The 25,243-nt window shown below is 46.9% G+C and overlaps 1 protein-coding gene across 1 annotated transcript in view; it reads left to right on the forward strand.

The window, feature by feature from the left end:
* The window catches only part of Cda (cytidine deaminase), a 32,650-nt gene extending 11,882 nt beyond the window's left edge, over window positions 1–20,768 (forward strand). Inside the window, exons 2-4 of the mRNA XM_008838589.3 lie at window positions 7,058–7,169; window positions 15,646–15,703; window positions 20,273–20,768. Coding sequence (XP_008836811.1) covers window positions 7,058–7,169; window positions 15,646–15,703; window positions 20,273–20,389 — 287 coding nt within the window. The 3' untranslated portion in view covers window positions 20,390–20,768. The remainder of the gene's footprint in view (window positions 1–7,057; window positions 7,170–15,645; window positions 15,704–20,272) is intronic.
* Window positions 20,769–25,243: the final 4,475 nt, after the last annotated feature.

Raw genomic sequence — 25,243 nt, forward strand, 5'->3', positions numbered from 1 at the left:
GATGATGGCTTCCACTTGAATTCCATGCTGGGGAATGAGGCAATGTTTTTTCAAAGGAGAGGATGGCTCCATTGATAGAGTGCCTGCTGTAGACCTGTGTTTGGAACTCCAGCACTCACATAAAAAAGCCAGGCACATGGGATGGGGGAGATGGCTCAGTGGTTAAGAGCACTGACTCCTTTTGCAGAGGATGGGGTTCAGTTTCCAGCCCCTACATGATGGCTAACATGGTCTGTAACTCCAGTTCCAGGAGCTCTGATGCCCTCTTCTGGCCTCTGCAGGCTTTGCACACTTGTGGTGCACTTACATACATGCAGGCAAATACTCATACACATAAAAAAATTATTTTAAAAAGTAAGGCACGGGGCTGGAGAGATGGCTCAGCGGTTAAGAACACTGGCTATTTTTGCAGAAGACCTGGGTTCAAATCCCAGCACCCACATGGCAGCTAACAACTGTCTATAACTCCAGTTCCAGGGGCTCTGACGGTCTCTTCTGTCCTCTGCAGGCACTGCACAACACGGGTGCACTTACCTACATGCTGGCAATACATGTATACATATAAAATAAAAGTAATAAATGAAATATTTTAAAAATATAATAAATAAAATATTTTGAAAATTACAGTGTCGTGTACCTGTAATCCCAGAGCTGAGGGGAGGTGAAGTCAGGAGAATCCCTGAGGCTTGCTGGCTATCCTGTCTAGTTGAATAGGTGAGTTCCAGGTTCAGTGGGAGACCTTGCCACAAAAAAAAAAAGTGGGGAGCAATTGAGGAAAACACCCAACATCAACCTCTGGCTTCCACACATATACATGCACATACACACACACGCACACACACACACACACACACACACAGAGTAATAAAATCAAAAAGAAGGGGTCTGGAGAGATGGCTCAGCAGTTAAGAGCACTGACTGCTCTTGCAGACAACCTAGGTTCGTTTCCAAGCACCCACATGGCAGCTAACACCTGTCTGTAACTCCAGCTCCAGGAGATCCAGTGCCTCCTTCTGACCTCCTGGGGCATTGGGCAACGCAGGTGCACGTACACACATAGGCAATCCATTCATACAGGAAAAATAGAAGTAAGAGTAATAAATTTTCTTTAGGTTTTTTTGTAGCCCCAGCTGGCCTGGAGCTCACTCTGTAGACCAGGCTGGCCTTGAACTCACAGAGATCCCCCTGCCTCTGCCTCCCAAGCGCTGGGATTAAAGGTGTGCGCCACCATGCCCGGCTAATTTTTTTTTTTTTAATAGAAAAAGGAAGAGGTGCTAAGACACTAAAACAGTCGATGTCCATTATAGTCTACTTTTGGTGCCCACTGAATAAACCTTCCTTTCTTCCCTAATGTAGAATTCTAAACCTGTTACTACCTGATAATACACAGCCAGTCCCTGCCTGGCTGTGAGCACACGTGCCCCCTTCCCAGCCGCTTTGCAGCTATGGCAGCAGGCCAAAGGTCCGATGACAGCCATCAGTTCTGGCCATGGATTATGTGGTCTTGAGAACTCTGAGCTACATGATAAATGTAATTGCTCCTCATATGGATAATGAGGGAACAGAGACTATTAGGAGGGATAATGATTTCAGTGGCTTCTCTGCCAGGTTCCAAATCCGCTAAAGGCAGGAGCAACAGGAGAGTACAGAATTATAACGAAGACTGGATCTTGGACAAGAGGAGAACAGATGACAGCAGACTGAGCTGACAGGGCAGATACAGACCCAGTGACTGGAGCAAGATGGCTGCCTAGCTCTCTCTTCTCTGGCGCACACACACCCACAAAACCCATAAAACTGCAGGACTACAAGAAGCTTCAAGGGAGGCTGGGAAATGTAGTTTCCAGCTGGGTAGCCATGACCCAACTAAATTCAGGTGGAGTCCCTGAGAGCTTGCTGGGAGCAGATAGCAGCCTCGGTCACCAGGCCTTTATATTTGTACACATCCTTCTTCCTACAAAGAGTACCCACTGCCACCCTGCTAAGGAAGGGCTCTGAGAGCAGGTGAGAGCAGGGTACCGCAGCGCTTGCACAGCTCTCCTCTCCTCTGGTCCAAATGTAGCATTGATGGTTCAGTGGTCCATGAACTGAATAATTTTCTGCTCACTCCCACAGTATACAGTGGGGGGTTAGAAATGGCGACAGCAAGACTCTCCCATTAGATAAAAGAAAGGACAAGAACACAGCAGTCACCGGCCAGGACAGTTATGGACACACATACACACACACACACACACACACACACACACACACACACATGCACACACGCACACACGCACACACATGCACGCACTGACACAGGCAGGCAGGCAGGAAGGAAGTACCAAGGCACCTACCCTATGCTCTCCTTCTCTGCTCTTGGTGTGACCCTCGTCCATTGTCTGCTGGGATCCCTGCCTTAAGTTTTGGGGAGCTTCTTCCTTGATCATCATTGGCCACATGTCTACCAAGTGCATCAAAGAGACTGTCCTTGGAGAATATGGCTTGCTCAGTATATGTGTGATGTTTTGGAGGCCTGGGTGACTTCTTTAGGAATTAAACTGCCATAGGCTTATGTAGGCCCAACTTGTGGCTTCTTTGCTATCTAATGTTATCAAAGATTTGGATCCCTTGGGGCTGAGAGATGGCTCAGCAGTTAAGAACACTAGCTTCTCTTGCAGAAGACCTGGATTTGATTCCCAGCACCCACATAACTCCAGTTCCAGGGAATCCGACGCCCTCTTCTGACCTCGGTGGGTATTGCACAACACAGGTGCACTTACCTACATGCAGGCAATACACTGATACATATAAAATAAAAATAATAATAAATAGCCGGGTGTGGCAGTGCTTGCCTTTAATCCCAGCACTCAGGAGGCAGAGACAGGGGGAATCTGTTAGTTCAGGGCCAGCCTGGTCTCCATAGTGAGTCCAGGACAGCTGTGGCTACAGGGAGACCCTGTCTCAAAAAGACCCCCTCCAAAGAAAATAATAATGATAATAATAATAAATAAAATTTTTTTAAAAAAATTTGAATCCCTGGGACTGGAGAGATGGCTAAACAGTTAAGAGCACTGACTACTCTTTCAGAGGAACAGGGTTCAATTCCCAGCACCCACATGGCAGCTAACCACCGTCCGTAACTCCAGTTCCAGGGGATCTGATGCCCTCTTCTGACTTCTGCAGGCATTGCGTGACACGGGTGCACTTAACATTTGCATGCAGGCAATAAACTCATACACATAAAATATTTTTTTTTAAAGATTTGGATCCTTCTTGATATTTGATTCCAGTCACTTCTGTATAGACATGGTTCTCCAACCTCCCAAGTCTACTTTTCTACAAACTAGTACCCATGTCTGTCTACCCCTCATGCCATATCCCACTGGTGCCTGTTGAGGCACCCGAAGCAATAGACTGGGTGGGAAGATGACACCTTGAATCAGATCTTTGCCACAGATCTCATTCCTATCACCCGGTGGAAAAGTAATCTTCCACAGACCAACAGAGGTCACGAGCTTGCCACCTTGCTAAATGGGTCTCCTCATTCACAATGCCTGAAATGCCTGGACGCTACACCAATGCTAGATACTTTAGTTGGCTTAGTGAAATTGCATCTCACTTTCAGCACAAATTTCTATATCAAGAGGTTATGTGGTTGTGACAAGAAGATCCTAAAGTACAGTGATATAAACATGATGGAATGATGTATTCTCTCTCTCTCTCTCTCTCTCTCTCTCTCTCTCTCTCTCTCTCTAATAACAATTCAGAGTAGATAGCTGGTCCAGAGAAAGTAGGCAATTCTGCTCTGAGTTGACCAGTTTCCTAAATTCCTTCTGTCGTATTGCTTCTCCATTTCTGTGTCATCAACCACAAAGTCCAAGCTGCCTCTGCCCCCTGAAATCCCCACCTTCCAGTCTGCGGAAGAAAAGAGAAGTCATTGTTAAGCAAAACACTACAGAAAATATGACCCACAAGTTTCCCACTTCACTTTGGGCCACAACTCATTGGCTAAAATTTGCTTACATGGACACAACCTACTTCAAGAGAATCTATGAAATATACTCTCAGATTCCCTTATGGTATAGTCTGGCCATATTGGGTCAGCCATATTAGAATGAGGAGTGCTTGTATCATTTCAAAGAATAAATAAGAGGTGAGCATTAGGGAACAGTTAAGATCTCTTCCTCACAGAGAAAGAGAAGTTCCCAAGAATGAAATAGGCTGCATGCCACCTCCTGATGATCAGAAGAAAGCCCCGCTCCAAAGGTCCTTTGTTCATGCCCTGAAAATGGGACGTATTTTCGACAACCAATTAGGCTGTTCCAACACTTTGTTTCCTCAGAGCCATGGAGCAGCCCTTGCTAGTGTCACCCAGGAGCACTCCAGAGGAACACTAGGAAGGCTTACTCTGCTGATTAGGCCACCTAAACACCCCATCTCGCATTGGAACCCCAGGATTGCCTGATGGCATGTGTACTCGTAGAGCCTGGGAACTGTGCCTATTAGCTGATTGATTCGGTTTGATTGTTTTGCAACACAACTCACATAGAAACCTGACTGAGCTCAGACAGCGGGTAATCAGGAACAAAAACTTTGCTCAGACCTAAAATAAAACCTTAAGTTAGGACTGGTTTTAGTCTGTTCAGACTGTTACAGCAAAGTATCATAGGCTGGGTGGCTTATGAACAAAAGAAATTTCTCCCACTTCTAGAAACTGGAAGGTTCCAACCAAAGGCATTGGCAGATTAGAGTCTAGAGAGGGGCCATCTTCTCCTGCTGTGCCCTCGAACAGCAAAAGGGGCAAGACAGCCCTTTCGGGGCCATCAAACAAGCACATATTTTAACTATGGGGATTAGCTCCTTTCACTAGGAGTCACGATGCACTCACTTCCCCCAAAGGTTCCACATCTTTTTTTAAAGGCATGGTGTGCTGGATAGTTTTAGTGTCAACTTGACACACCTGGGTTGAGGAAGCCTCAATTGGGGAATTGTCTCTGTTAGGGTCCATGACTCGGTGGGTCTCTTCTGGAGAACAAATGCACGAGTATGGAGATGCAAAAATCAAGCAGAATTTTATTAAACCAGCTAGCTGGGGCCAACCGACCTTCCAAGACATGCAGGTCTGGTTAGAGCGATCAACCCTGAGGCAATTTTAGGTAAAAATTATATAGGCTCCCACAACCATTACACAAAAGCCCGCGTTTATACAACCAATAGTTTTAAAGCAAGCATTTCACAAACCAATAACTTCAAAACAAGAAAAATGTTACAACTCCCTTCAGGTGTCTCAATTGGGGAGGGATGGGTGGTATGTGCCTGGCACGACTCTTTTCTGTTATCTTGTGTAAGCAGACATGCCTACATGACACGACACAGATCAGACAGGTCAGGTTCCAGGGCTGTAGCACTTGCCCCTATCTCCGGATGCCTGTGTCTCCAGTTTAGTTAATTGGTTACAAGCAGTAAATTTAAACAAGTAAATTTAAGCAGTAAATTCAGACAAGCAGTATATTCAAACAAGCAGTAAATTCCTCTTTCCCTAACAGTCTCCATAGGGCTGGCCTGTGGCCATGTCTGTGGGGCATTTCCTTGATTGTTGAGTGATGTGGAAGGGCCCAGCCCACTGTGGGTGGTGCCATCCCTGGGCAGGTGGGCCTGTGTTGTATAAGAAAGCAGGCTGAGCAGGGAGGGGCCAGGGGAGCAAGCCAGTAATCAGTGTTCCTCCATGGCCTGTGCTCCAGCTCCAGCTCCCAGGTTCCTGCCCTGAGCTCCTACCTTGGGATCCCTGATGAACTGTGACCTGGGAGATGTAAGCCAAATAAACCCTTTCCTCCCCAAGTTGATAGTGGTCAGAGCGTTTTGTCACAGCAATGGAGAGACAAACTAGAACACAGGGATTCACCATATAGCCTTGGCTGGCCTGGAATTCACTATGTAAACCTGGTGGGCCTCAAACTCAGACATCTACCTTGCTACTGCCTCCCACAAGTTCTGGAACCGAAAGCTGATGCCATCAAGCCTGACAGGTTTTCTTTTCCTTTCTTTTTTTTTTGGGGGGGGGGGTTTTTTTGGTGTTGCTGTTTTGTTTTGTGTGCTGTGCTAGATAGCTTTAGTGTCAGCTTGACACACCTGGGTTGAGGGAGCCTCAATTGGGGAATTTCCTCCATTGAACTGGCCTGTGGCCATGTCTGTGGAGCATCTTCTTGATTGTTGTGTGATGTTGGAGGGCCCAGCCCACTGTGGGTGGTGCCACCCCTGGGCTGGTGGGCCTGTGTTGGATAAGAGAGCAGGCTGAGCATGGGCCAGGGGAGCAAGCCAGTAAGCAGCGTTCCTCCATGACCTGTGCTCCAGCTCCTGCCTCCAGGTTCTTGCCTGAGTTCCTACCTTGGGCTCCCTGATGAACTGTGACCTGGGAGATGTAAGCTGAATAAACCCTTTCCTCCCCAAGTTGGTACTGGTCAGAGTGTTTTGTTACAGCAATGGAGAGACGAACTAGGACATGTGCTTTGTTTTATTTTTTTTGTTTTGAGACTGAGTCTCACTATGTAGCTCTGACTGGCCTAGAAATTGATATGTAGACCAGGCTAGCCTTGAACTCACAGAAATCCTCCTGCCTCTGTCTCATGAGTGCTGGAATTTAAGGCGTGCATCACCATGCCAAACTTCTATTTGTTTCCTTTTACCTTCCCTCTGCCCACAGCTTCATTCGAGGCAAGCACTCTACTGCTGAACTATACCTCCCAGACAGCTTTGTTTCTTAAGCCTCACTAGCTCCCTTGGCCTTGGCCTTGACCTCTTAGAGGTGATGAGGCTGCTCCATCTGCCCTGTTGCACTGTCCTGCTTCCAGGTTGAGCAACAAGATAAGCCATTAGGGAAACAAAAGCAATCAACATTCTTGGAATAGCCACTCCACAGTGGGTCCCAGAGCTTCCCAGGGCTCAGTCACATGCTGTTTTCCCCACCTTGTTCCAAATAGTAGGACCCTCCCTGGCCTGGAACGTGGGTGCCTCTTACAACACAGGCAGCAGGAAATGGTTCTGCTACACATCCCACAGGTCTCTTCTCTTTCCTCAGGGTGCAACATAGAAAATGCCTGCTACTCACTAGGTGTATGTGCTGAACGAACTGCTATCCAGAAGGCCATCTCTGAAGGGTACAAGGATTTCAAGGCCATTGCTGTCTCCAGGTGAGTAGGACAGCTCAGTCACAGCAATTCTCATCCACCTCTCCAGTCAGCATCACCCACATGTGAGTCATTTGTTCTTTGACCTGAGACAAGTCTATTGCACATGTTCTGCATGGCAGACACAGGGGTAGGCACCACAGCTGAGTGCTGGGGTAAGGAGGTTAATAAGAAATGGAGTTGGGGGGCTGGACAGATGGCTCAGCAGTTAAGAACACTGGTTGTTCTTACAGAAGACCTGGGTTTGAATCCCAGCATCCACATGGCAGCTAACAACTGTCCATAACTCCAGTCCCAGGGGATCCGACAGCCTCTTCTGATCTCTGTGGGCATTGCACAACACCGGTGCACTTACCTACAGGCAGGCAATACATGAATACACATAAAATAAAAATAATAAAAAAATTGGGAGGGGACCCTGCTTCAAAAAAGACAAAAAAGACAAAAAAAAAAGAAGAAGAAGAGTTTATTTGACTTACAGTTCCAGGGAGAGTTGGTAACGGTGGGGAGGTGTAGCAGGAGCAGAAAGCTGAACAATCACATCTTCAAGCAGGCACAGGAAGCAGAGAGAGACAGGAAATCCAGCAAGGCTTAAAAACTCTCAAAGCCCACCCCCAGTGACATGCTTCACACCTTCTAAAACCTCCCAAAATGGCACCACCAACTGGCGACAAAATGTCCAAATACTTGGAGCCTATGGGAGACATTCTCATTCAAACCACCACACCTAGATTGCCCAGGGGCCTGAGTTTCAACCCCAACACGGCATAAAACTGGGCATGGTGGCACTTGTCTGGAATCCCAGCACTCAAGAGGTAGAGGCAGGGAGATCATCCTTGGGCTACATAGTAAGATCAGCCTTAGCTAAATGAGACCCTGTCTTTAAAAACAAAAAGAGGTGGGGTGAGGTGAGGCTGGGAGACAGCTGAGTTGATACAGCACTTGCTACACATGCATGAGGATCTGAGTTCAGGACCCCAGGAACCACATAAAAAGCCAGGTGGGGTGTCCTGCTTCTGTAATCGCAGTGCTGGTGAGGGTGGAGACAGGCAGATCCCTGGAGCTGGCTAACCAGCCAGTCTAGCCAGTTTGGTGAGTTCTGGGTTGATTGAGAGACCTTCTTGTAAAAGTGGTAAGTTGAGGAAGGTGCCCAACATCAAGTTCTTGACTTTCCTGGAGAAAAGTATTTCTGAACAAGCCAGTTCAGTGGAGCAGAGCTAGAGTCTATTAAAAGACATCTCATTTATTGATTTTTATTTTATGCATATGAGTGTTTTCCCTGCATGTATGTAAGTTCACCCATGTTATGCAATGCCTGTGGAGGTCAGAAGAGGGCTCCCCTGGAAGTGGAGTTATAGACAGGTGTTAGCTGCTGTGTGGGTGCTGGGAACCAAACCTGGATCCTCTGCAGGAACAGCCAGTACTTTTAACCACTGAGCCATCTCTCTCGCACCCCCTTCTTTTTTATAGATAGACAGGGTGTCACTGTGTCCTGGCTGACCTGGAACTCGCTATGTAGATCAGGCTTGTCTTGGAAGTCATGGAGATCTGCCTCTGCCTCCTGAATACTGGAATTAAAGGCCTGTGCCACCATGCCCAGCTCCCCTTTTCAATTGAAATTATAAAGTGGCTCTGAAGATGCCATTATAATGGAATTATAATCTGATAAAGTAAAACCAGAAGCCACTAGGGTTGAACAAGGAGATTGGCATATGTAAATGGGACTTCTGGGGAGAGTCCTAGAAAACTGCAGGTTTTCAGCTGGGAAGGGAGAAAGGCCTTAAGCAAATATTAATCATTAGAATTCTTGATTCTCCGCTAACAAAAGACTTCAACCAGACTCCTGAGTGAGGAGTTCCTTTCCTTTCTCATGTTCCCATAATTTTCTTTTTTTTTTTTTTTTTTTTTTTTTTGAGACAGGGTCTCCTTGTAGCCCCAGCTGTCCTGGAACTCACTATGTAAACCAGGCTGGCCTCAAACTCACAAAGATCCGCTTACCTCTGCCTCCCAAGTGCTGGGATTAAAGGCGTGCACCACCATGCCCAGCTAATTTTCCTTTTCTTAAATTTTTTTTTTTAATCTTTTTGAGACAGGGTCTCCCTGTAACCCCCATCTGGCCTGGTACTTGCTATGTAGACCAGGCCAACCTTGAACTCACAGAGAGCTGCCTGCCTCTGCCTCCTGAGTGCTGGGATTACAGGTGTGCGCCACCATGCCCGGCTTAATTTTATTTTTATTTTCTATGTATGAGTGTATTGCCTGCATGTGTGCACCCATGTCATTCAGTTCTCACAGAGGTCAGAAGAGGGCATCAGATCTCCTGAAATTGACGTTAAAAACAGTTGTTTGCTGCCGTGTGGGTGCTGGGAATCAAACCCCGGTCCTCTGCAAGTGCAGCCAGTGCTCTCACCTGCTGAGCCATCTCTCCAGCCCCATGTCCTAATTTTCCATGTCTTTGTTTTCTGCCTCAGAATCCACCCTCAGGGGTGAGCCTACAGAGCCCATAAACATTCAAGGGAATTCTGACATGGGACAGGTGTGTTCCTGTTCCAACAGCCCTGAGTACAGCAGAATCCCGCAGAGCTACAGCAGTAAGACAGTGCAGAAACCCCAAACCAGAGAGACCAGAAAGTCACCTGGCATGAACACCTCTTGCCACCACCTCCATTTTATAGTTGGAAAAAAAAAAAAAAAAAAAAAAAACCAAGGCCCAGAGAAGCAAAGCAACTTTCATGGGAGTTAATGGCAGTGCTGGGACAGCACAGGCCTTGGAGTCTCAGGCCACTTCCAGCACATCACACTGTGCCATGCTGTTCCAAGGGGTCAGACACTCTTCCAACACTTAAGTGTAGGTGCCAGAACCAGGCTGCAAAAACAAGCTGGCGGGGATGAGTTGGTGGCAGACAGGTAGGCACCAATTATGGTTCAAACTAATCTGACTCCAGCCGGATTCTGGCTGAACAGGACCTTAACCAACGTTCTCTTGTGCTCTGGATGTGATCACAGTAGCTCCTGTAGGATTTTCCTTAAGGGGCATATGTTCAGGTCTTACTGGCAGTGGGCACAGACTCAGACACTTCAGGATTGAAGCAAATGGACCCTTACTAATTTAGACGTAGCAATTAATGGTTTCATAATGAATTGCCTTAGGATGCCCCTCCTGTACTCTCTATAAGAGAAATGACTTTGGTGAGGAAAATGACATGGGAAGTGCTTAATGCACTCAGCAGAGTGTCTTTGGGGACATTGGGCATTCTGGGACACAGACTCTAGAGAAATCGTTTCTTCCTGAGCATGGAGCTGTAGTCCCTTTTGATAGAAAGACGGGGCTCAAAGCAAGGCTGATATGGGCTGTGCAAGAGAGACAGACCCACGTGGCTTTTCCAAGACCCTGTGCTTTGTCTCAGTCTAATCCCAGAGGGTCCAGAGTACCTTAGTGTCATGTGGAGTGACTGGAGCCAAGCCAGTCCACAATTCCCAGCCTTCCCTGCGGCCAAGGGCTGTCCTGGCTTCCTTCCCCTTCAGCCTCTGGAGAATAAAGGAAGCTGTGCCAGGAACATTTTGTGCAGATGAGCGTAGATCAGGATGCAAGTTGAGAAATAACTCAATTTTAAAGCTGAGTCAAGAAAGTAATGATGTTCTGGGGAGAGAGAGGCCACAGTCAGAAGAGACGACAGTGCAGCAGCCTGGCCATTAACATTTTCCAAATGAAAGGCTTTTCCTCTCAGTTATTACCTGCTTTTAAACATGACTCACTGGATCTTGCTATGATTAAGCAGATGTCCTTATTTACACAAAACCTGTATTTTCCAGCACCCAACTCCCTTCTCTGGATTTTTAGCCTGTACTCCACCCCCAGCCAAAAATACAGCTATTATTACACTAGGGCTCATTGAATAGAGTGTGGAGTTAGAGGAGAAATGCGAAACGCCAGCTCTTGTTGGCACAGGACAGGGCTGAGCAGGGAGTGGCCCTCTGAGATGGCAAAGGACCCAGGACGGGTGTGGGCATCAGCAGAGCCAGGTGGACTGTGCTGGCCTCCCACCGAAATCTCAGCCTCAGTCCTCAGAGTCAGTAGGTTTCCAGCCTGCCCAGCGGAGATGACCTCAGTATGTGGACAAGGTCTACACAAGCCACAGAAAACCCTCAGCCTCCAGCAAAAGGCAGGGGAGGAGAAGCCAGGAAATGTGTCAGAAACTTCCAGATGCAGCCAGCTCATCTGGCCTTCAGTGCTCACTCTTGACAGAAATGTTGAGGGACAGTTAAAGCCCTGACTCCAGGTCAGTGAGGTGTGGTTCCCATCCTGCCCCACTGCCCACCTTAGGCATTTATAAGCCTCTCAAACAGACTTTTTATAAATTTTTCATTGTACTCGTTTTTTTTTTTTTTTTTTTTTTAATTTTTTTTTTTTTTTTTTTTTTTTTTTTTGCAAACATCTCCCTTTTTTTTTTTTTTTTTTTTTTTTTTTTTTTTTGGTCTTTTTGAGACAGGGTCTCCCTGTATCTCCAGCTGTCCTGGAACTCACTATGTAGACCAGGCTGGTCTTAAACTCACAGAGATCTGCCTGCCTCTGCCTCCCGAGTGCTGGGACTAAAGGCGTGTACCACCACACCTGGCCCCATATATATTTTTTTTTTGAGGCAAGATCTCATAGAGCCCAGGCTGATGACCTCACACTCATTTTTTAGCCAAGGATATGATCTTGAACTTATGCTCTTCACCTCCTGAGTGCTGGGATTACAAATGTGTGCCACCATTCCCAGTTTATGCAGCACAGGGATCAAACCCAGGGTCTGCTAGGCAAGCATTCTGTCAACTAAACTACATCCCCAACCCTCAGCCTGGCCTTTTAATCTGTGAAATTCATGTGCCGGGTCTCATGAAATGACTCTTGTAAACTTCCCAGCATTGAGTCTGTAACCAATAAGAACTACTGTTATGCAACTGGGAGTTAGCCCAAGAATAACAAAGGCGAACACATGGGTTCTGAGTTTAAATCCTGGTTCTGCCACTGAGTAGCTGTGGTCCTGGGTAAGCCGCTTCTCCTTCTGTCATCTCTAACACATGAGCAATAAGAGTACTGCATACTCTCAGCTCTTGCACGGTGCTGGAGGATTGAATGAGCCAAACACTCCACTTGATATCTGGTTCACTGACTGACTGACTGGTTCCTTTTAAAATCCTCTGCTCAGGGGCTGGAGAGATGGCTCAGCAGTTAAGAGCACTGGCTACTCTAGCAGAGGACCTGGTCTGATTCCCAGCACCCACATGGCAGCTAACAACAGTCTGTAACTCCAGTTCCAGGAGATCTGATGCCCTCTTCAGGCCTCTGTGGATATTGCATGCACATGGTACACTTAACACACATGCAGGCAAAACAAACATAAATTCAAAAATTAAAAGTAATAAAACGGATCCTTGGCTCAATACCTGGCACTGCAGTCAGAGTGACCTGAGCAGTCCTTGTCCTCAGAGCTTTGGCCCTGGGCTGCACCAGCTCAGAACTGTTGATGATTGAAGCTGAAGTCGAATCCAACTTTCCAGTAGAGTACAGGATTGGCCCCCAGAAGCTCCCGATACAGATCACTTTGTCCAAGGGGCTATTCACTGAGTAGTTGACTGTGCCTACCAGAAGCCTAGGAAAGGACATGGAAAACTAGGCAGGACCAGCTCGTGTCGGGTCCTGCAGGCTGTGGAAGGGAGGCTGAAGTTCCTTTGGCACCTCGCCTGTGCCCTGCCCACAGTGTGCTTTCCTGACAACATTCCTGTGCTGGCTTTTTCCTCTGTCCAGATGGTGAGGTCCCTGAAGGCAGGATCCCACTCCTCTTCCAGGCCTGTGTGGCTTCAGTCAGGCTCTGGATCAACACAGGTTGAAGGAAGCAAAACGTAGCACAGTCCAACCTCCAAAAGACCCATGAGAGGCTCTGCTGTAACATCTGGTACCTAGTAACTGCAAGGATTAACTTGACTCAGAGGGCATCCTGAGCAGGAGTCCCCATTCCCTCATGCCCCTGTGGGCTTTCTTCTGAAGCAAGAAGCATGCTCAGATCGAACCCCACGTTTTCATGGAGCAGAACCATTCTCTGACTGGACCCCCAGATGGAAGAGTCAGTTATCACAAGCATCTGATAAAACAGTGCTTGTCAAGGTGTGTCCCCTCAGCTGCTTCATCCTTTTCACAGTGTCTCTGCCTGTCTCCACTTGGTCCGTGGTTGGTTGGTTGGTTGGCTGGCTGGTTGGTTGGTTGGTTGGTTGGGGTGCTTCTGTCATGAGTCTACAAAGTCCTGAGCACAGTGGATTTGTGTGTCTTGTTGATTGCTGCACCCCCAGCACCAGTGGCAGTGCATAATGCCTGACACATAGTAGGTTCTCAATAAATACTTGTCATCTGAAGTGAGCCAACACTTACAGAGCATGCTGCAGGGAGCTCAGCGTGCCAGGCACACAGTAAACAGCATAACAGTTACTGTGAATGCATAGTAAATTAATTATATGGCAGTACATAAAGCACAGGCTATGTAATAAAATTATATAGGATAGGGGCTGGAGAGATGGCTCAGCGGTTGAGAGCACTGACTGCTCTTGCAGAGGACCTAGGTTCGATTCCCAGCACCCACATGGAAGCTACAAACTGTCCTTGACTCCAGTTCCAGGGGAATCTGATGCTCTCTTCTGACTTCTACAGCACTGCACGACAGGGTGCACTCACATACATGCAGGCAATATACTCATACACATAAAATAAAAATAAGCCAGGCGTGGTGGCACACGCCTTTAATCCCAGCACTAGGGAGGCAGAGGCAGGCAGATCTCTGTGAGTTCAAGGCCAGCCTGGTCTACATAGTGAGTTCTATCTAGGACAGCTGGGGCTACAGGGAGACCCTGTCTCAAAAAGACCAAAAAAATAAAAAATATATTTAAAAAATTATATAGGATAAAATACAGAAATTATGACAGAGCTTATAATGAGAGAAAACAGGTATATAGGAATTAGTTCAGGCAATAGCAATATACCATTCTGAGATTTACAAAGCCTTGGGGCTGGGGATATAGCTGAGTTGGGAGAGTACTTGCCTAGCATGTACAAAGCCCTGCCTGGGTTCAATCCCTAACACTACACAAAACCGGACATGGTATTACATGCCTATAATACAAGAACTCAGGAACTAAAGGCAGGAGGATCGGAAATTTAAGGTCATCTTCAGCTCCATGAGAAGTTTGAGACCAGCCTGTGCAACATAAGATCCTGTCTGAAAAATAAAGTTTAAGCTAACCGTGGTGGCACACGCCTTTAGTCCCAGCACTTGGGAGGCAGAGGTAGGCGGATCTCTGTGAGATTGAGGTCAGCCTGTTCTACGTAGTGAATTCCAGACCAGCTGTGGCTACAGGGAGACTCTGTCTAAAACAACAAATAATAATAGTAATATAAAGTTTACAACCCTTCAGACATCTCATTTTGTTTTCTTGATTCTTACAAAGTAGATAACATTATTACCCACATGTTACAAAGGAGCCAGCCCTAAATGATTTAAGATGATTCAGAGTCACACACAGTTAGCAAAAACAAAGAGCTGGCCAAGAACCAAAACTTAAATCCCTTGCTCTTCTAGAATGATGATAAAGCAAGGCCCCTGCAGTTAGCCCTGTGTGTTCTAGGCCCCATCCTTTGTCCCTGCTCAGAACTGGAGGACTGCCTATATAGGTGCCCAAGTTCTCACAGGCAGCCCCAGCTGGAAGGGTCGCCTCAGGCCCTCCCACATGTCAGGAGCACGTTTGCACAGTTTCCTCTTTGATTCGCATACATCTTATTCTTCCATGCCCTGGGCCTTTGCATGAAACCTTTCTTCCCCTTCCCTTCCTTTTTTTCCCCTAACTATTTCTTTTGCCTAAAACACAGAGCAACCCTGTCCTCATCAATAAATGGTTATTCATATACCCAACTTGTTCTGAAAATTAAACAAAATGATGTATGTCAAATGATACCATAGTTTTTCACTAAATGGGAATACATGCCTCTACTCTCCCTGTGAGGACCAGCCAATGCCACCTCCTGTCTGACCTTCTCTTGATCCAGTGGCAAACAATACCCTCTTACTGTGTGTTTTTACTGCATTTTGCTTAAAATAATAAATGATCTAGTTTTCTGTCACCTGCTGAGCTGAGCCGTCTCTTGGAGGACAGAGACCAGCTCTCCTACACTCATGGTATGTGGGTGATAGTAAGTGCTCCCTAAATGTTTATGGAGTTATGGATTCATTAACGAGAACAGCATTGCCTTAGTGGCCTTGTTTGTGAAAGTGTGGCCAGCAGCCAAATTGCCTTTCTAAACCTCCAGAGACACAGTGAGTATGGGAATCAGGAACTGTCTGATGGGGTGTGACCTGATTTGGAACTCGAAAGGGACTCAGTGTGTGAATCTCAGTCATCAGCCAGGAGACTTGTAACAGGCTGATCTGAGTTCAAGTTTTTGCTTCCACAGTGATTTGCAAGACGACTTCATCTCACCATGCGGGGCCTGCCGACAAGTCATGAGAGAGGTGAGAATTTGGCTTTCTTTCTGGAAAGCAAACCGAGGTCTCCTAGAGGCAACACCAAACTGCTGGTTGGCTCCTAAGGCCTCCCTAGGCTCATGTGAGTCGCTGGAAATGAGGCCCTTACCCAACATATACTTAAGTGTCTATCACTTGTGCCTGTCACTGAGGCAGCTCTGGGGCAAGCTAAGCCAGACCTGCTTTCGTCCAGCTTCGAGCTTCCAGTCTGGTGCTGGAGGCTGGGAAAAAATAAGTAAGCTGAAGTTTCTGAGAAGGGAGCAGTTGTGGGAAAAAAAAACAAAACCCAAAACTCGGGCCAGTAAACCCAGCCTGCCTTCTGGTTATAAATTTATAAATAAATTTTATTGAAACACTACTGCAGCCGTTCATTGATGAATTGCCCACAGCTGCTTTAGCCCTGCAGTAGCATGGTGGAGCAGCCAGAGAAAGGCCACACAGCCTGGGAAACCTGAAATACTTTCTGGCCTTTGACAGTGAAAGGTTTGCTGGCCTCTAAGTGGCCTAGCAAGGTTGAAGGTTACACTGAAGTAGAAAAGCAATGAGACAGAGTTCTAGAGGAGACTTCTAGATAGAGGGACCCACAAGTGTGACGCCAGCTGATTGCTATGTGATGAACAGCAAAAAAGGCCAAAGGACTGGGCCTCAGGCAGCGGGGGAGAACAATGGAACAGGAGTCACAGGCATGGACAGGGGACCGGCCACACTATCACACAGGCCACATGGGCCAGCAAACAGGCTGGGGAGGTGTTTATTCCAGAATAAAAGGTACTGAGTTGTGCACTTAAGACTAAAATGGCAAATTTTATGTTATGCATATTTTATTACATTTAATTTTTTTATTTTTAATTTTTGTATGTATAAGTGTTTTGCCTGTTAAGTACACCTGTGTCATGCAGTGCCCAAGAAGGCCAGAAGAGGGCATCGGATTCCCTGGAACTGACGTTAAGGATGGTTGTTAGCCACCACATGGGTGCCGGGAACTGAAAGTGGTCCTCTACAAGAGGAATCAGTGCTTTTAACCACTGAGTCATCTCTCCAGCCCTTTACTATATTTTAAAAGAGTTTTTATTTTATTTTAATTTTATGTGTATGTGTGTATTGCCTGCATGTAGTAAGTGCACCTGTGGTCGTGCAATGCCTGCGGCAGGCAGAAGAGGTTGTCTGATTCCCCTGGAACTGGAGTTACGGACAGTTGTTAGCTGCCATGTGGGTGCTGGGATTTGAACCTGGGTCTTCTGCAAGAACACTGTTCTTAACCACTGAGCCATCTCTCCAGCCCCTTGATCTATTTCTTTATGAACAAATTTTGTATGCTCATAACTGTTATATCCATAAAATTTGTAATTATTAGTTCAGATAGACTATCGGCCTTTGAATATATTTGCTTATTCTTTTTTAAATATTTTGTTTATTATTTTTATTTTACGTGTATGAGTGTATGGCCCGCATGTATGTAACTGCACCCGTGTCGTGCAATGCCCACAGAGAACAAAAGCCCTTGGATCCCCTGTAACTGGAGTTATGGACAGTAGTTGACTGCCATGTGGGTGCTGGGATTTGAACCCGGTCTTCTTCAAGAGCAGCCAGCATTCTTAACCACTGAGCCGTTTCTCCAGCCCCAGATTTTTTTTTAATGATGTATATATGTGTGTATGTGTGTATGCCTGCACATGAGTACAGGTCCCTGCAGAAGCCAGAGGCATAAGATCCCAGGAACTGGAGTTACAGGCAGTTGTGAGCCACCGGACCAGGGTGCTGGGAATTAACCTTGGTCCTCTGGAAGAGCAGCCAGTGCTCTCAACCACTGGGCCCTCTCTCCAGTCCCTGACACTCTTTTTTAAGTTGAGAATAGCCAGATATGGTGGAATACTCCTGTAATCACAGCACTTGGAAGGTAGAGGCAAGAGAATTGCTGCACATTTAAGGTCAGCCTGGGCTACATAGCAAGTTCCAGGTCAGTTATGGCTACATAGCAAGTCTCTGTCTCAAAAGAAACAAGCAATCAAGCAAGCAAACAAGGTTGAAAAAAATTTTCAAGAAGGAAATGATATATTATTTATATTTTTACATTTATTGTGTGTGTGTATGTGTGTGTGTGTGTGTGTGTGTGTGTGTGTACATGCCACAGTGCCAATGTAGAGGTCAGAGGACAACTCTCAGGAAACAGTTTCCCCCTCTTACCGTGTGGATTTTGGGAATTGACCGCAGATCATCAGGCTTGACAGCAAGTGCCATTACCCCACTGAGCCATCTTGTCAACCCTGGCGAGTTTTATAAAAAACACTTTTATGCAAGGCTTTGATTTCCTTGATTGTAAAAATAAAAGGGTGGTTTTGATTGTGGGTTTCTTGGCTAGTGGTGTTCTCAGTGCTGGCGATGGAACCCAGGGACTTGAATGTGCCAGGAAAGCACCTTACACTTACCACACCCCCAGCCCTGACCGTGGCATCTCATTTAGGTCCAATGGTAGTTAGTATTCTTGGGAACATTTGGGAATGTTAGGGGAACTTGTGAACTCTCAAAGAGGTCTATGTCCTCTGAAGTCCCCCAAATGAAAGCCACAAGTCAGGAGAGCCCCGTGCACAGCCCTTGATCTCTAGCTTGCTGTGAGTACTCTAACTCTGGATGCTCCATCAGCCCTGTCACAAGCCCAGGACCAAGGTAGGCATCAGCATTGCCATCTCCACAAGGATCAGAGGAAAGGAACGAGTCCATGACACACTAGGCTGACGCCAATCACCGACCCCACACACACACACACACACAGCCTCTGCCTCCTGTGTCTACACCCTGAGCAAAGTCCCCAGGAATGCCTATGGGACTTTGCCATAGAGAAGATGGCTGCCTGTTCCAGAACATTCCTGCCTCGGGACTTGTGCTGGGGAGAGAGACCGTTTTGGCTTTGTGTTTCTGCCTCGGGACACATGGAAGTTGCAAATGCGCCATTTTCCTTTGGCTTTTTGCCAACCCTGCAGTATGAAGAGTGCTTTTCCCAAGTCCAGATGGAAAAGTCACCCCAGAGGCACTCAGTTCACCCAGTGGAATTCACCTTTCCACAAGGGGGCAGACGCAGCTGCCCAGTGCAGTGACCAGTCCAAAAACGCCATAACCAGGCACCACGTCTCTGAGGCCCAAACTTGGCCCCACTGTTTATGACCACTTTCTCCAAACAGATTAGATGCTGGCAAAAGAGAGAGGGGGGAGACTGAAAGCCCATGTGAGCAGTGAGTGATGAGGCCTGGGAGCTGGGGACTTGGTACCTCAACCCGCCTGCATCCAGCTCACACCAGCATCCTCAAGCACAACCTGCCAAGCAGGAAAATGCCCTCCCTTGAAACATTAATTCTGAAAATCCCTGAAGATTGATCGTGTCAGGAAACAGCTCCGTGATTCAGACAGGAATGTTGAAAAACAGGAGGCTGTGGACTCGGCCAAGGCTGGCAGCCCACACATCAACCACAATGGCTTCTATGAATTGAGCATCTACTAGGTGCCAGGATCTGCAGAGGTGCCTTCCACAAACCTCACCATGCCTGGTCAGCCAGAGCCTGGGTCTGTTAACTCTAACACTTAACTCCCCACCAACCCACATGCTTTGTACCCTCTCCCATCTCTAAAACATCTCAGATGAGCCAGGCAAGGTGCCACCTGCCTTTAATCCCAGCACTCGGGAGGCAGAGGCAGGCAGATCTCTGTGGGTTCCAGGCCAGCCTGGTCTACATAGTGAGTTCCAGGCCAGCTGGGGCTACAGGGAGACTTTGTCTCAAAAAGACCAAGATGGATAAATGAACATTTCAGATGAGGACAGTGAGGCCCCCTCCCCAAAGTTGCCATTTACCCAGAGTCCCACAGGAAGTTAATGGCGCCCCTCAGAGTAGAGAAGAAAGATGGAGCATTCTCATCTTTGCTGACTTCATCTTGCTAAGCCTCGGTTTCTTCAACAGTAAAGTGGGTATAATAATCATACCTATGGGGAAATAATAATATAAGGCAAGCATAGACTAGCATATGGCAAGAACTGGAGTGAGGCACGAAGGGGAACCTGGAAGGGGCAGCAGGTGTGAGCTGTCATTTGTCCCTCATTGCAGAAGGCAGTTGGCCTCTGGAGAACTGGCCATATCGGTGAATTCCAGGTTTGAGAGACCTTGCCTCAGTGAATAAGGTGGAAGAGCAATGGAGAATGATTCCTGACATCAACATTGGGCCTCCACACACACACACACACACGTGCCCCATGTGTGCATATACCCACATGCACGCTACAGGTGAAAGTGGAGGGTAAATGTTACTTTTACAAAGCTCTTGGGGGTGTCCTTCAGGGGGCGTTTGTGGCTGGGTGATGATGGGTCATGCTCTGTGCTTTTGAACAGTGTTCTTTCAGCAGCTCCTCCCTCGGGCTCTGTAAACCAGGTGCAATACTGTCACTCCCATTTGACAGGTGAGGAAACTGAGGCACAGAGAGGAGGGCCATTACACAGCGAATAGAGTCAGACTGAAACTCAGGTTCTCACCACTTTGCCCTATTGCCTCATGTGGCTTTTTCCTCTTTTTCAGTTTGGCACGGACTGGGCTGTGTATATGACCAAGACAGATGGCACATATATGGTCAGGACAGTCCAGGAGCTGCTGCCAGCCTCCTTTGGGCCCAAAGACCTGCAGAAGACCCACTGAAAGCCAGAGAGGATCCACTGCCTGTGAGGGCCTGAGTTCCCATGGGTGCTTGAGTGACAGCTCCTGGAAGATATCAGAATGATGTTCTTGTTGGGCCTGGTGACACCTACCACATGGGTCCCAAACCCTCATGGGCTGGGTGGAGTGACTTCCCTAACTGTACTCACACAGGTAGAGTTGTCACTTAGCCCAGGCCAGAGCCACTCCTCACATCCCTGTCCTCAGGGACTCAGCACTCCATCCCTGCCCTCCCTTCCTGCCCGCCCTCCCTAGCATTCCAAGCCTGGCCTGCCCCCAGGGTTCTGTCCTGTTCCTGCAACTTGTCTGATTATAAATGTGACAGAACATCCTGATTCAAAAAACATGTTTTATTCTGTTTCTTGGTGTGTGCAACTCTTGGAGTGGTGGGGAACAGAGCGATTTGTCTTTTGAGAAACTTTTGGGTATTTTCTTCTAGAAGAGGACACGGGATGCTTGCAGCATATCTTTCTGTACGGAGTATGTGGCCTGAGGCTTCTCACCCCTGAGTTCCCAAGTGGGAGGTCTCTAGAGAAGGTCTGATTACAGTTTACTATAGTTTGGAATGCTCTTCCAAGCTGAAGGTTTGGTGCCCCACCTATTAGGAGATGTTGGAACCTTTAGGAGGCAGAGTCTAGTGGGAGGAAGTTAGGTCACTGGGGGTGTGTCCTTGAAGGGGCTAGAGGCATCCCCCCTTCTTCCCCTTCTGTATTTCCTAGCCATGAGGTGGGTGAATCTTGTTTCACCACAGTGATGTGTGCCTCCCCAACCAGAGGCTGAAAGGCAATGGGCTCCACAGGCCAGACCCTCTATGACTGTGAGCCCAAATAAACCTTTCATCTTTATACATTGATTCTCTCAGGTGATTGTTACAGGAACAGCAAGCTGACTGACATATCATTGCTAGAATCGGGTTTGGGCCCAGTAGAGACCTGTGTCTTGGGTGCCACCTGCCCTCACAGGTGAGGTGACTCCATAGTATAAGAGGAAGCACACTGGGGCTGGAGAGATGGCTCAGCAGTTAAGAGCACTGACTGCTCTTATAGAAGACCTGGGTTTGAATCCCAGCACCCACATGACGGCTAACAATTGTCTGTAGCTCCAGTTCCAGGTCATCCGATGCCCTCTTCCGACCTCTGAGGTCATTGCACAATATAGGTGCACTTACATACATGTAGGCAATGCACTCTTACATGTAAAAATAAATTAGCTGGCTGTGGTGGCGCACGCCTTTAATCCTAGTGCTTGGGAGGCAGAGGCATTCGGATCTCTGTGACTTCAAGGCCAGCCTGGTCTACATAGTTCCAGGCCAGCTGGGGCTGCAGGGGGACCCTCTCTCAAAAAAGACCAAATAATTAATTAATTGATTAATTAAAAGATTTTTTTTAAGGAGGCACAGACGGCATAGCAAAGATTTCTCTTAGGACCTACTGTGTGCCCCATGCTTTTTTTTCCTTTTGGTCTTTTCGAGACAAGGTCTCCCTATAGCCCCAGTTGGCCTGGAACTCACTATGTACGCCAGGCTGGCCTTGAAATCACAGAGATCCGCTTGCTTCTGCCTCCCAAGTGCTGGGACTAAAGGTGTGCGTAACCATGGGCAGCCCGATTTTTGTATCACTTTGTTTTCAATGCTTAGTGGTTCTGGAAGGCGGCTGCCACCCCTTTTAAAGAGGAGAAGGTAGAGGGGCTTGCTCTAGAATTTTGCTGTGGTGATACTTAGCATAGAATCCAGGTTCCTTTACCACAGTGATGTAGAAACACTGTGGGCTACTAGCTGTGCACTGTGCTAAGATTTTTGACATAGACAATTATTACACTCTTGTTTATCAAACTACATATAAGTATTATTGCTTTCATTTTACCAGAAAGCACATCAAAGCTCAGAGAGGTTAAATCACTTGTAGAAAGTCATACAGCTAGTAGGTAGCAGATCCAGATTCCTACACACACACGCACACGCACACACAGAGTCAGGACTGAACAAGAATCTACAGCTCCTGTGTCCAGCAGGTGTTGTTGTCCCAGAGGCTGGTAGTTAAGAGCACTGGTTTCTCTTGCAGAAGACAAAGGTTCAATTCCCAGCACCCACATGGCAGCTAACTATCTGTAATTCCAATTCCAGGGGACCCCAATACCCACTTCTAACTTCCATAGGTATTGCACAACATGGGTAAACTTACACACATGCGGGCAATACACTCATAAAGTAAAAATAATTTTAGCTAGGCATGGTGGGGCACTTGGGAGGCAGAAGCAGGCAGATCTCTGTGAGTTCAAGGTCAGCCAGGTCTCCATAGTGAATCCAGGCCAGCTGTGGCTATAGGGACACCCTGTCTCAAAAAGACCAAAATAATAATACTAAATAATTTTTCAAAAACTACCTCAGGGGCTGGAAAGATGGCTCAACAGTTAAGAACACTGGTTGTTCTTGCAGAAGACCCAGGTTCAAATCCCAGCACCCACATGGCAGCTAACAACTGTCTGTAACTCCAGTTCCAGGGGATCCAACAGCCTCCCCTGTCCTTCATGGGCATTGCACGACATGGGTGCACTTAACCTACATGCAGGCAATACACTCATACACATAAAATAATATTTTTTTAAACTACCTCAATGTAGTTACAGGATGCAAAATTCCACTTTGTCTTTTGTTAGAAATGGTAGAAATGGCTCTGGGGGCTGGAGGTGTAGCTCAGGGGTGAGCTTGTATCTTGCCGGGCTTATGTAAGGCCCTGGGTTCCGTTCCCAGCACTGCAAAACCAAACAAACACAAAACAGCTTCGGGGGCTCAGCCAACTGTTTAGAATATTCTCAAAGGGAGTGGGAAAGTTTTAAAAAGAGGAAGCTGGAAGAAAATAAGTCAAAAAGTTAACACCAATTAATGCTTTGTTAGAGATATGATTTTTTTCTTTTATATATTCATGTATTTTTTTTTCAGTTCTAAAAATTTCTTTAATCAACATACTATAAAGAAAGAAAACTTGGCATAGCATAATGGTTGGAAGTCTGTGCTTTGGGGCCGGCAAGGTGGCTCAGCAGGTAAAGGAGCTGCACAGAGGGTTTTCATTCGGCAGCCAGCCGCACAGAGCAGGCACTGAAGAGCTGGGTTTTCAGAGCTGGTTCAACGCTGCCCATGTTTTCAGAGCCAATAGCACAGTCCCAGATTCCCATGGAAACAGAAGCACGTGCGGTCCTCTGCTCTCGCCATCAGTCACTGGCTGCTTACTTCACCCACACAATTCTTCAAGATTTCAGGATTTCCTTTGAGCAGGAAGGAGGTCACAACTATAACAACAGACGCTAGGGGTGCTTTGGTGCCTGTGTGTAAAATGAGAACCACTGTTGAAGAATAAATAGCTGGTGTAGTAGGGTAGGCCTGGAATCCCAGCTACTTGGGAGGTAGGAGGACCTCGAGTTCAAGGCCTGGCTGGGCAATTTAGCAAGATCTTGTCTTTTAAAATAAGTTAAAAATGGGCTGAGGATACACCTCAGTGGTAGAGCACTCTCCTGGTATGCACAAGGCTTATTATGTCCAATCCACAATATTCAAAAGAAAAAGGATGATAGAGGGAGGAGGAAGAAGAAACAAGGCTGGCTCAGTAGTGAAGTGCTTGTCTAGTGTGTGTGAGGCCCTGAGTCAAAGATGGATGGATGGATGGATGGATGGATGGATGGATGGATGGATGGATGGATGGATGGACAGATGGACGGACGGACGGATGGATGGATGGATGGATGGATGGATGGATAGATGATACAGAGATAAAGAGATAGATACATTTACTAAGTCTCATACACGTGTAACATTTTCATATCAGCACAGAAGTTAAAGGGGAAGTTTGTTGACATGTTTTTTGATCATTTGATGAAGGAGAAGTTTAAAGCGGGGGAAGTTAAAAGCTTTGTCACTATATAGAAAAAAAGGCATGGCACAATGGTTATATTACCTACTGCTCTGTAGAAATCACTCTGAGATTTAGGGGCTTAGGACAGCAAGTAGATGTTATCTCAGTTTCTGTGGGTCAGGATGCTGAGCTGAGTCCCTGGGGTTTCTTGTTCTCCACAGAGCAATTTGCAGTGTGGCAGCTAGGTTCTCTTAAAACAAGTTAGAGAAGCCGAGCAAGACAGAAACCAGAATCTCTCCAGAACCCAGCCACAAAAGCAACATCCTGCATTACTTTCAAGTCATTCAGACCAAATGCCTAACAGAAACAACTTAAGGAAGGAAGAATTTATGTTATTTCTTGATTTCAGAGGGTTCAGCCCTTGGTGGTGAGGAGGACCAAGGAGAGCTGAGCAGCTCCAGAGAACTGTCAGGAAGTAGAAACAGGAAATAGCTGTGTTCAGACGGTTTTCTTCTTTACCTCTTTTTATTTTGACAAGACCCCCAACCTATTGGATAGTGCCACTCACATTCAGGGAGGGTCTTTCCTCCTCAATCAAACCTCTCTGAAGAACCCCTCACAGACACACCTAGAGCTGCCTCACCAATCGCCTAGGTGCTTCTAAACCCAGTCAAGGGGCTGGAGAGATGGCTCAGTGTTTAAGCGCTCTGGCTGCTTTTGCAGAGGACCCAGGGTGGAATCCCACATCCACACAGCATCTAACAACCATCCATAACTCCAATTCCAGGGGATCAGACGCCCCCTTCTGACCTCTAAGGGCATTGCATGACAGGGTGCTCTTACACATACAGGCAATACACTCATACACATAAAATAAAAATATAAATATTTTTTAAAATAAATAAACCCAGTCGAGCTGACAACGAAGATGAATCATCACACACTGTATCCTAGAAGCAAGTGGCTGAGGTACAACCCACATCCTTTGTAC

Source organism: Nannospalax galili, unplaced genomic scaffold (assembly GCF_000622305.1).
Source record: "Nannospalax galili isolate Female #2095 unplaced genomic scaffold, S.galili_v1.0 scaffold2019, whole genome shotgun sequence".
NCBI lineage: Eukaryota > Metazoa > Chordata > Mammalia > Rodentia > Spalacidae > Nannospalax > Nannospalax galili.